The sequence below is a fragment of the Cherax quadricarinatus genome, unplaced genomic scaffold, assembly GCF_038502225.1.
Source record: "Cherax quadricarinatus isolate ZL_2023a unplaced genomic scaffold, ASM3850222v1 Contig122, whole genome shotgun sequence".
Lineage (NCBI taxonomy): Eukaryota > Metazoa > Arthropoda > Malacostraca > Decapoda > Parastacidae > Cherax > Cherax quadricarinatus.
In genome coordinates this window covers 287,501-298,897 of record NW_027195148.1, presented here as the reverse complement: position 1 = coordinate 298,897, position 11,397 = coordinate 287,501, and the positions used below count along the sequence as shown (strand labels likewise).

General features: G+C 43.9%; 1 protein-coding gene across 1 annotated transcript in view; it reads right to left on the bottom strand.

Moving 5' to 3' along the window:
- Window positions 1-354: 354 nt before the first annotated feature.
- Window positions 355-11,397, bottom strand: part of LOC138851212 (cell surface glycoprotein 1-like) — a 30,433-nt gene continuing 19,390 nt past the window's right edge. The window contains exons 2-5 of the mRNA XM_070080061.1: window positions 7,115-7,657; window positions 5,877-6,286; window positions 4,552-5,750; window positions 355-446 (exon numbers count right to left, since the gene is read on the bottom strand). Of these exons, the coding sequence (XP_069936162.1) occupies window positions 355-446; window positions 4,552-5,750; window positions 5,877-6,286; window positions 7,115-7,657 (2,244 nt within the window). The remainder of the gene's footprint in view (window positions 447-4,551; window positions 5,751-5,876; window positions 6,287-7,114; window positions 7,658-11,397) is intronic.

Here is an 11,397-nt window from a genome sequence, read left to right as displayed (position 1 = left end):
TATCGAGCGCTGAAGGGCATCGAGGGCCACTTATTGAGCATTGAAACGCATCAAGGGCCACTTATCGAGCGTTGAGACTCATCGAGGGCCATTTAACAAGCACTAAAATGACTCGCGAAATCGTGATGACACGATTGCAAACAAACCATACCACGGGCGGGATTGAACCCGCGGTCAGAGAGTTTTGAGACTCTCTGACCGCGGGTTCAATCCCGCCCGTGGTATAGTAAGAACTAAAATGACTTGAGAGCCATTTATCGAGCATTTAATGGCTTGGAAGGCCACTTCTCGAGCATTTAAACTTTGAAGGCACTTATTGAGCATTTAAGGTCCTTCAAGTCCCTTATCGAGCATTTAAAGGCCACGAAGTCCCCTTGTCGAGCATTTAAGGGCCTCGAAGGCCACTTGTCGAGCATTATCAGGCATTAGAGACCATTTATCGAGAACTGAAACGAGCATTGAAATGCGTCAAGGGCCACTTATCGAGCGTTGCTAGGTATGAACGGCCACTTACCGAGCTGAGCATCTATGGCCATTTATCGAGCATTATACGTGGATGTATTTACATGCTCTTATTGTCCCTTTAAAAATGGCCTTTTCGCGTCTTCCAATCCCATTTTAAATTAACTTCTATTATTCCATCATTACGTATGTTGTACATCATAAATGATAATAATGATGGTGATGATGGTGGTAATGATTTTAGTAGTGGTGGTAATATGGTGGTAGAGGTGTTAGTAGTGATAGTAGCGGTGTTAGTAGTGGTGGTAGTAGAGTATGGTGGTAGATGTGTTAGTAATAACTGTTAGTAGTGGTGGTAGTGGTGGTATTAGTGGTGATGGTAGTGGTGTTAGTAGTGGTGCTATTAGTGGTGGTAGTGGTGTTAGTAGTAGTGGTAGTGGTGTTAGTAGTGGTGTTAGTGGTAGTGTTATTAGTGGTAGTAGTGGTGTTAGTAATGGTGTTAGTAGTGGTGTTAGTAATGGTGTTAGTAGTGGTGTTAGTAATGGTGGTAGTGTTGGTGGCAGAGGTGGTGGTAATGGAAGAGGTGATGGTAGGGGTGTTATTGGTGGTAGTGGTGTTAGTAGTGGTGGTGATGGTGGTAGTGATGGTGGTAGTGATGGTGGTAGAGAAGATAACAAGGGCATTAAGAAGATCAGTGTTGACACTATCACCAGGCAACACTTGGCCACAACACCACCAACTGTGTGTGGCAGAACACACACCACCTTGCAGAGCGAAAACTCCTTTCAGGCTACATTTAGCTCTGTAATAGAGCTTCATCAAGAGCGAAACGTCGCCGCCGTATAGAGCTTGGCTCTACGTACACCCTTTATACCAGACTTGCTTCTCACATCAAACAATACTCTCTGACGATTCTCTCAAAATTCTGCTAACAGGATATATACATTGAGGGGTGTATGTCTCTCAGTGTATATACACTGAAAGGTGTATGTTTCTCAGTGTATATACACTGAAAGGTGTATGTTTCTCAGTGTACTTACACTGAGTTTAATCAGTATTTTAGGTATTAAAGTATTCTTGACTGGTGGTGAACAGGTGACATACAGCCTTAATGACCATCGTGTAGTAGATAGGCTTTAAACCAACCAACCAACTAACACATACCACAAATCAATAAAAAGTAACCAACAACCAATCGGTAAACGTACATGAATAACTCCTCAGGTTTCAAGCCTATCGATTACTCAAGGTAAGAGAGAGTGAAGGAAGGATCGTGATTCACAGGCTGAGGGAAGGATCGTGATTCACAGACTGAGGATAGGATCGTGATTCACAGGCTGAGGGAAGGATCGTGATTCACAGACTGAGGGAAGGATCGTGATTCACAGACTGAGGGAAGGATCATGATTCAGTGACTGAGGGAAGGATCGTGATTCAGTGACTGAGGGAAGGATCGTGATTCACAGACTGAGGGAAGGATCGTGATTCACAGACTGAGGGAAGGATCGTGATACAGTGACTGAGGGAAGGATCGTGATTCACAGACTGAGGGAAGGATCGTGATACACGATCGTGATTCACACTGAGGGAAGGATCGTGATTCACAGGCTGAGGGAAGGATCGTGATTCACAGACTGAGGGAAGGATCGTGATTCACAGACTGAGGGAAGGATCGTGATTCACAGACTGAGGGAAGGATCGTGATTCACAGACTGAGGGAAGGATCGTGATTCACAGACTGAGGGAAGGATCGTGATTCACAGACTGAGGGAAGGATCGTGATTCACAGACTGAGGGAAGGATCGTGATTCACAGACTGAGGGAAGGATCGTGATTCACAGACTGAGGGAAGGATCGTGATACAGAGAGATAAAAGAAATAACTTGATTTTGCAGACCGCGAGAAGAAAGGTTTGGTTAGGTAAGATTTGTCAGGAAACAGAACAAGTGTTTCCTGGCGCGGGTCTTAGTCATATGATGACCCACAGCTGGAGCTTTTGGTCATCTGACCGAGGCCTTCCGCTGGCTTACTCCTCCACCCCTTTAATATTATGGTTATGATTATAACCCTTTTTGATATGAGAGAAGACTGGGAGGAGAGAGACGTCTCCAAAACTGAGAGATATATGACTTTGCTTTGACCTTGAGAGATCAGTTTGTGGACTGAGAGTCTGCAGCGAGGCAGAGAGTAAAAAGAACCAAGTTGAACCACAAATGAATCGCTTTAAAACAAGAGTTTCTGAACACTCTCCAACAGCAATCAAACACAGTGTCCATAAGAGCGCCAAGCAGAGCTAGGTAGAGTCAGTTTAATAAACCCGAATATAGAGCTAAGAGTGGAAACAAGAGTCCTTTCTGAAGACTATATCCTTTGATCAGTGTCGACACAGGTTTTGACATCCATCATAGACTGAGAATCTCGACACATAACCGCATATATACTTACGTAATATATGACACAATACTCCTGACGTATGCAAAACAGAATAGGCCTCAAGGATATTCATTTTCGTGAATATATTCCCGAATCTGCTCTCCCTCCAAGGTAGACCAGACCTTCAATTCCACGCTGTGGGTTTGTCAACAGGACCGTTGGTCCACTCCTGTTATGAGGCTTTGGAGTGGTGAAACTGGTGTTTGTGTTGCAGTAGTGTATGGGGCGGAAGGTTTTAAAGGGGTTCGAAGAAGGGGTTGGATAGTAGGGGATGTGGATGGTAGGGGGAGGTTGGATAGAAGAGGGGACGAGGAGGAGAGACGGGGATATGGATAGGAGGAAGCAAGGATGTCTTCACATCCTTTGAAAACAAGCACACACACACACACACACACACACACACACACACACACACACACACACACACACACACACACACACACACACACAAATACTAAGGGGAATTAAGAAGGTGGACAGAGACAGGATGTTCTAGAGATGTGACACAGAAACAAGGGGTCACAACTGAATGTTGAAAACTCAGATGAGTCACAGTGATGTTAGGAAGTATTTCTTTCGTCACAAAGTTGTTAGGAAGTGGAGCAATCTGGAGAGTAATGAAGGGGAGGCAGGATCCATACACAGCTTTAAGAGGAAGTTCGATAAAGCCCATTGGAGCAGGGAGAGTGACCTAGTAGCGACCAGTGAAGAGGCGCGGCCAGGAAGTATGATTCGACCCCTACAACCACAGTTAAGTGAGTACACACACACACACACACACACACACACACACACACACACACACATACACACACACACACACACACACACACAAACACATAAACACACACAAACAACTCATATATGCTTACAGGTGACTCTAAACAACTATATAACGTTCTATATCTATATGCAAATTCACTTCCGACCTGACAAGCCACACCAACTTAGAAATAGCTCATAGGAAAATAAATTGGATGCGGAACTACTGGCGTTGCTGTGAGGAAAATGGAATTCAGGACAAGTTTGTGAGTGTAGGTGAAGGTGTAGGGGAGGGTGTAGGTGAAGGTGTAGGTGAAGGTGTAGGTGAAGGTGTAGGTGAAGGTGTAGGTGAAGGTGTAGGGGAGGGTGTAGGTGAAGGAGTAGGTGAAGGTGTAGGTGAAGGAGTAGGTGTAGGTGAGGGTGTAGATGAAGGTGAAGGTGAAGGTGTAGGTGAAGGAGTAGGTGTAGGTGAGGGTGTAGATGAAGGTGTAGGTGAAGATATAGGTGAAGGTGTAGGGGAGGGTGTAGGTGAAGGTGTAGGTGAAGGTATAGGTGAAGGAGTAGGTGTAGGTGAGGGTGTAGATGAAGGTGAAGGTGAAGATATAGGTGAAGGTGTAGGGGAGGGTGTAGGTGAAGGTGTAGGTGAAGGTATAGGTGAAGGAGTAGGTGTAGGTGAGGGTGTAGATGAAGGTGAAGGTGAAGATATAGGTGAAGGTGTAGGGGAGGGTGTAGGTGAAGGTGTAGGGGAGGGTGTAGGTGAAGGTGTAGGTGAAGGTATAGGTGAAGGAGTAGGTGAAGGTGTAGGGGAGGGAGTAGGTGAAGGTGTAGGTGATGGAGTAGGTGAAGGTGTAGGTGAAAGTGTAGGTGAAGGTGAAGGTGAAGGTGTAGGGGAGGGTGTAGGTGAAGGTGTAGGGGAAGGTGTAAGTGAAGGTGTAGGTGAAGGTGTAAGTGACGGTGTAGATGAAGGTGTAGGTGAAGGTGTAGGTGAAGGTGTAGGTGAAGGTGTAGGTGAAGGTGTAAGTGACGGTGTAGGTGAAGGTGTAGGTGAAGGTGTAAGTGAAGGTGTAGGTGAAGGTGCAGGTGAAGGTGTAGGTGAAGGTGTAAGTGAAGGTGTAAGTGAAGGTGTAGGTGAAGGTGTAGGTGAAGGTGTAGGTGAAGATGTAGGGCAGGGTGTAAGTGAAGGTGTAGGTGAAGGTGTAAGTGAAGGTGTAGGTGGAGGTGTAGGTGAAGGTGTAGGGGAAGGTGTAGGTGAAGGTGTAGGTGAAGGTGTAAGTGACGGTGTAGATGAAGGTGTAGGTGAAGGTGTAGGTGAAGGTGTAGGTGAAGGTGTAAGTGAAGGTGTAAGTGACGGTGTAGGTGAAGGTGTAGGTGAAGGTGTAAGTGAAGGTGTAGGTGAAGGTGCAGGTGAAGGTGTAGGTGAAGGTGTAAGTGAAGGTGTAAGTGAAGGTGTAGGTGAAGGTGTAGGTGAAGGTGTAGGTGAAGATGTAGGGCAGGGTGTAAGTGAAGGTGTAGGTGAAGGTGTAAGTGACGGTGTAGGTGAAGTTGTAGGTGAAGGTGAAGGTGTAGGGGAGGTTGTAGGTGAAGGTGTAGGTGAAGGTGTAGGTAGAGGTGTAAGTGAAGGTGTAAGTGACGGTGTAGGTGAAGGTGTAGGTGAAGGTGTAGGGGAGGGTGTAGGTGAAGGTGTAGGTGAAGGTGTAAGTGACGGTGTAGGTGAAGGTGTTGGTGAAGGTGTAGGTGAAGGTATAAATGAAGGTGTAAGTGAAGGTGTAGGTGAAGGTGTAGGTGAACGTGTAGGGAAGGGTGTAGGTGAAGGTGTAAGTGAAGGTGTAAGTGACGGTGTAGATGAAGGTGTAGGTGAAGGTGTAGGTGAAGGTGTAGGTGAAGGTGTAAGTGAAGGTGTAAGTGACGGTGTAGGTGAAGGTGTAGGTGAAGGTGTAGGTGAAGGTGTAGGGGAGGGTGTAGGTAAAGGTGTAGGTGAAGGTGTAGGTGAAGGTGTAGGTGAAGGTGTAAGTGAAGGTGTAAGTGACGGTGTAAGTGAAGGTGTAGGTGAAGGTGTAGGTGAAGGTGTAGGTGAAGGTGTAGGTGAAGGTGTACTGGAGGGTGTAGGTGAAGGTGTAGGTGAAGGTGTTGGTGAAGGTGTAGGTGTAAAAGTAAGTGAAGGTGAGAGTGAAGGTGTAGGGCAGGGTGTAAGTGAAGGTGTAGGTGAAGGTGTAAGTGACGGTGTAGGTGAAGGTGTAGGTGAAGGTGAAGGTGAAGGTGTAGGTGAAGGTGTAAGTGAAGGTGTAGGTGAAGGTGTAGGTGAAGGTGTAGGGGAGGGTGTAGGTGAAGGTGTAGGTGAAGGTGTAAGTGACGGTGTAGATGAAGGTGTAGATGAAGGTGTAGGTGAAGGCGTAAGTGAAGGTGTAGGTGAATGTGTAGGTGAAGGTGTAGGGGAGGGTGTAGGTGAAGGTGTAGGTGAAGGTGTAAGTGACGGTGTAGGTGAAGGTGTAGGCGAAGGTGTAGGTGAAGGTGTAGGTGAAGGTGTAAGTGAAGGTGTAAGTGACGGTGTAGGTGAAGGTGTAGGTGAAGGTGTAAGTGAAGGTGTAGGTGAAGGTGTAAGTGACGGTGTAGGTGAAGGTGTAGGTGAAGGTGAAGTGAAGGTGTAGGTGAACGTGCAGTTGAAGGTGTAGGTGAAAGTGTAAGTGAAGGTGTAGTGACGGTGTAGGTGAAGGTGTAGGTGAAGGTGTAGGGCAGGGTGTAAGTGAAGGTGTAGGTGAAGGTGTAAGTGACGGTGTAGGTGAAGGTGTAGGTGAAGGTGAAGGTGAAGGTGTAGGGGAGGTTGTAGGTGAAGGTGTAGGTGAACGTGTAGGTAGAGGTGTAAGTGAAGGTGTAAATGACGGTGTAGGTGAAGGTGTAGGGGAGGGTGTATGTGACGGTGTAGGTGAAGGTGTTGGTGAAGGTGTAGGTGAAGGTATAGATGAAGGTGTAAGTGAAGGTGTAGGTGAAGGTGTAGGTGAACGTGTAGGGGAGGGTGTAGGTGAAGGTGTAAGTGAAGGTGTAAGTGACGGTGTAGGTGAAGGTGTAGGTGAAGGTGTAGGTGAAGGTGTAGGTGAAGGTGTAAGTGAAGGTGTAAGTGACGGTGAAGGTGTAGGTGAAGGTGTAGATGAAGGTGAAGGGGAGGGTGTAGGTGAAGGTGTAGGTGAAGTTGTAGGTGAAGGTGAAGGTGTAAGTGAAGGTGTAAGTGACGGTGTAAGTGAAGGTGCAGGTGAAGGTGTAGGTGAAGGTGTAGGTGAAGGTGTAGGTGAAGGTGTACGGGAGGGTGTAGGTGAAGGTGTAGGTGAAGGTGTTGGTGAAGGTCAGGTGGAGGAGTAAGTGAAGGTGTAGGTGAAGGTGTAGGTGAAGGTGTAAGTGAAGGTGTAGGCGAAGGTGAAAGTGAAGGTGTAGGTGAAGGTGTAGGTGAAGGTGTAGGTGAAGGTGCAGGTGTAGGGGAGGGTGTAGGTGAAGGTGTAAGTGAAGGTGTAGGTGTAGGTGAATGTGTAGGTGAAGGTATAGTTGTAGGTGAACGTGTAGGTGAAGGTGTAGGTGAAGGTGTAGGTGAAGATGAAGGTGTAGGTGAAGGTGTAGGTGTAGGTGTAGGCTGGGATACGTCAGAGACACACGGCTGGGATACGTCAGAGACACACGGCTGGGATACGTCAGAGACACACGGCTGGGATACGTCAGAGACACACGGCTGGGATACGTCAGAGACACACGGCTGGGATATGTCAGAGACACACGGCTGGGATATGTCAGAGACACACGGCTGGGATACGTCAGAGACACACGGCTGGGATACGTCAGAGACACACGGCTGGGATACGTCAGAGACACACGGCTGGGATATGTCAGAGACACACGGCTGGGATATGTCAGAGACACACGGCTGGGATACGTTAGAGACACACGGCTGGGATATGTCAGAGACACACGGCTGGGATACGTCAGAGACACACGGCTGGGATATGTCAGAGACACACGGCTGGGATACGTCAGAGACTCACGGCTGGGATATGTCAGAGACACACGGCTGGGATACGTCAGAGACACACGGCTGGGATACGTCAGAGACACACGGCTGGGATACGTCAGAGACACACGGCTGGGATACGTCAGAGACACACGGCTGGGATACGTCAGAGACACACGGCTGATATACGTCAGAGACACACGGCTGGTATACGTCAGAGACACACGGCTGGGATACGTCAGAGACACACCGCCGGTATACGTCAGAGACACACGGCTGGGATACGTCAGAGACACACGGCTGGGATACGTCAGAGACACACGGCTGGGATACGTCAGAGACACACGGCTGGGATACAGCCCTGAGCACAGGTTACAAATATTTTTGTAATATGAGACGAGCTAAACGCTGTTGATAATGTGTGAGTGTTGCAAATGTTGCAAGTTTTGCAAGGCTGTGTTGCGAGAGAGAATGATAGACAGACACATACTCATACATGATCATACACGTTGCCATGCATCAATCATACCTATGCAAAATTTATTTCTTTTTTTTTCAGTAAGAATATTGAGAAAAGAGAGAAAGATGTACTCTAATTCTAATTAATACCAGTATTAGAATTGATTAAACTATATGTCTTTATGTCATGGAAGCTGATTGAATTCCCAGGTATTGTGTGTGTGTGTGTGTGTGTGTGTGTGTGTGTGTGTGTGTGTGTGTGTGTGTGTGTGTGTGTGTGTGTGTGTGTGTGTGTGTGTGTGTGTGTGTGTGTGTGTGTGTGTGTGTGTGTGTGTGTGTGTGTGTGTGTGTGTGTGTGTGTGTGTGTGTGGTGTGTGTGTGTGTGTGTGTGTGTGTGTGTGTGTGTGTGTGTGTGTGTGTGTGTGTGTGTGTGTGTGTGTGTGTGTGTGTGTGTGTGTGTGTGTGTGTGTGTGTGTGTGTGTGTGTGTGTGTGTGTGTGTGTGTGTGTGTGTGTGTGTGTGTGTGTAGGACATCAAATGACAAATTACCTGCTAATAACAACCCCAATATAAGCGTCACTAAGGGCGTCTATTAAGGGCAAGATATATATAATTTCACCTTAATGAGTTGACCTTCCCTATTTCCGCAAAATCTACATAATTAATATATGCAAATTTGTCTCCCCCTCAAACTTCTTTGTCTCCTGATCTCTCTTTGTCACTCAGGAACGTTATCAGGTGAGCCACTTAGATCATCTTCTGGGTGTATACAGGACGTACACAGTGGCCTGGAATACGTACAAATATGCTCTCTCACACACACAGATAAACGCTGACGAAATAAGAGAAAGATTTATCTCCCCCTGAGAGATAAATCTTTTCGGTTCTGTACTTGTTATCTCCCTGAGAGACAATACTCTACGGTTCAGTACCCGTCATCTCACTGAGAGAGGAAATGTCTACTGTCCAGGACCCATCATCTGTCCTAGAGATTAAACTACTGTCCTGGACCCCGCCATCTCCCTGAGAGACAAAAGTCTTAAGGCCTGGACCAAATCATCTCCCTGGAAGACAAAAGTCTTAAGTCCTAGACCATATCATCTCCCTGTGAGACAAAAGTCTTAAGTCCTCTGGACCAAATCATCTCCCTGGGAGACAAAAGTCTTAAGTCCTCTGGACCAAATCATCTTCCTGGGAGACAAAAGTCTTAAGTCCTCTGGACCAAATCATCTTCCTGGGAGACAAAAGTCTTAAGTCCTCTGGACCAAATCATCTTCCTGGGAGACAAAAGTCTTAAGTCCTCTGGACCAAATCATCTTCCTGGGAGACAAAAGTCTTAAGTCCTCTGGACCAAATCATCTTCCTGGGAGACAAAAGTCTTAAGTCCTCTGGACCAAATCATCTTCCTGGGAGACAAAAGTCTTAAGTCCTCTGGACCAAATCATCTTCCTGGGAGACAAAAGTCTTAAGTCCTCTGGACCAAGTCATCTTCCTGGGAGACAAAAGTCTTAAGTCCTCTGGACCAAATCATCTTCCTGGGAGACAAAAGTCTTAAGTCCTCTGGACCAAATCATCTTCCTGGGAGACAAAAGTCTTAAGTCCTCTGGACCAAATCATCTTCCTGGGAGACAAAAGTCTTAAGTCCTGGACCAAATTATCTCCCTGTGAGACGATAGTCATGTCCAGCTTAATGACCCTTGCTAAGTAACATCTCATCATTAGTCCTGAATATTATGTGTGAAACAATTATCTCTTAACAGAGAGAGACGGAGAGACAGAGACAGAGACAGAGACAGAGACAGAGACAGAGATAAAAATGTATTCTGATTCTGAGACATAAAATATAGCATTTTTGAAGCCATATATAGAAACATATTTAAGCATATGTTAAAGTATTTCAAAATAAAATTGAAGCATATTTTGATAGACTAATATAACCAAGGTGGTATAATATAACCAAGGTGGTATAATATATTATATCACCTTGGTTATATTATACCACCTTGGTTATATCATATTATATCACCAAGGTGATATAATATAACCAAGGTGGTATAATATAACCAAGGTGGTATAATATAACCAAGGTGGTATAATATAACCAAAGTGGTATAATATAACCAAGGTGGTATAATATAACCAAGGTGGTATAATATAACCAAAGTGGTATAATATAACCAAGGTGGTATAATATAACCAAGCTATTATAATATAACCAAGGTGGAATAATATAACCAAGGTGCTTTAATATAACCAAGATAGTATAATATAACCAAGGTGGTATATATATATATATATATATATATATATATATATATATATATATATATATATATATATATATATATATATATATATATATATATATATATATATATATATATATATCAACGTGGTATAATATAACCAAGGTGGTATAATAATTAAGCTGGTATAATATAACCAAGGTGGTATAATAATTAAGCTGGTATAATATAACCAAGGTGGTATAATAATTAAGCTGGTATAATATAATCAAGGTGGTATAATATAACCAAGGTGTTACAATAATTAAGCTGGTATAATATAACCAAGGTGGTATAATAATTAAGCTGGTATAATATAACCAAGGTGGTATAATATAACCAAGGTGGTATAATAATTAAGCTGGTATAATATAACCAAGGTGGTATGATAATTAAGCTGGTATAATATAGCTAAGGTGGTATAATAATTAAGCTGGTATAATATAACTAAGGTGGTATAATAATTAAGCTGGTATAATATAACTAAGGTTGTATAATAATTAAATTGGTATAATATAACTAAGTTGGTATAATAATTAAGCTGGTATAATATAACTAAGGTGGTATAATAATTAAGCTGGTATAATATAACTAAGGTTGTATAATAATTAAATTGGTATAATATAACTAAGTTGGTATAATAATTAAGCTGGTATAATATAACTAAGGTGGTATAATAATTAAGCTGGTATAATATAACTAAGGTTGTATAATAATTAAATTGGTATAATATAACTAAGTTGGTATAATAATTAAGCTTGTATAATATAACCAAGGTGGTATAATAATTAAGCTTGTATAATATAACCAAGGTGGTATAATAATTAAGCTGGTATAATATAACCAAGGTGGTATAATAATTAAGCTGGTATAATATAACCAAGGTGGTATAATAATTAAGCTGGTATAATATAACCAAGGTGGTATAATAATTAAGCTGGTATAATATAACCAAGGTGGTATAATAATTAAGCTGGTATAATATAACCAGCCGGTGAAGTCATAATCG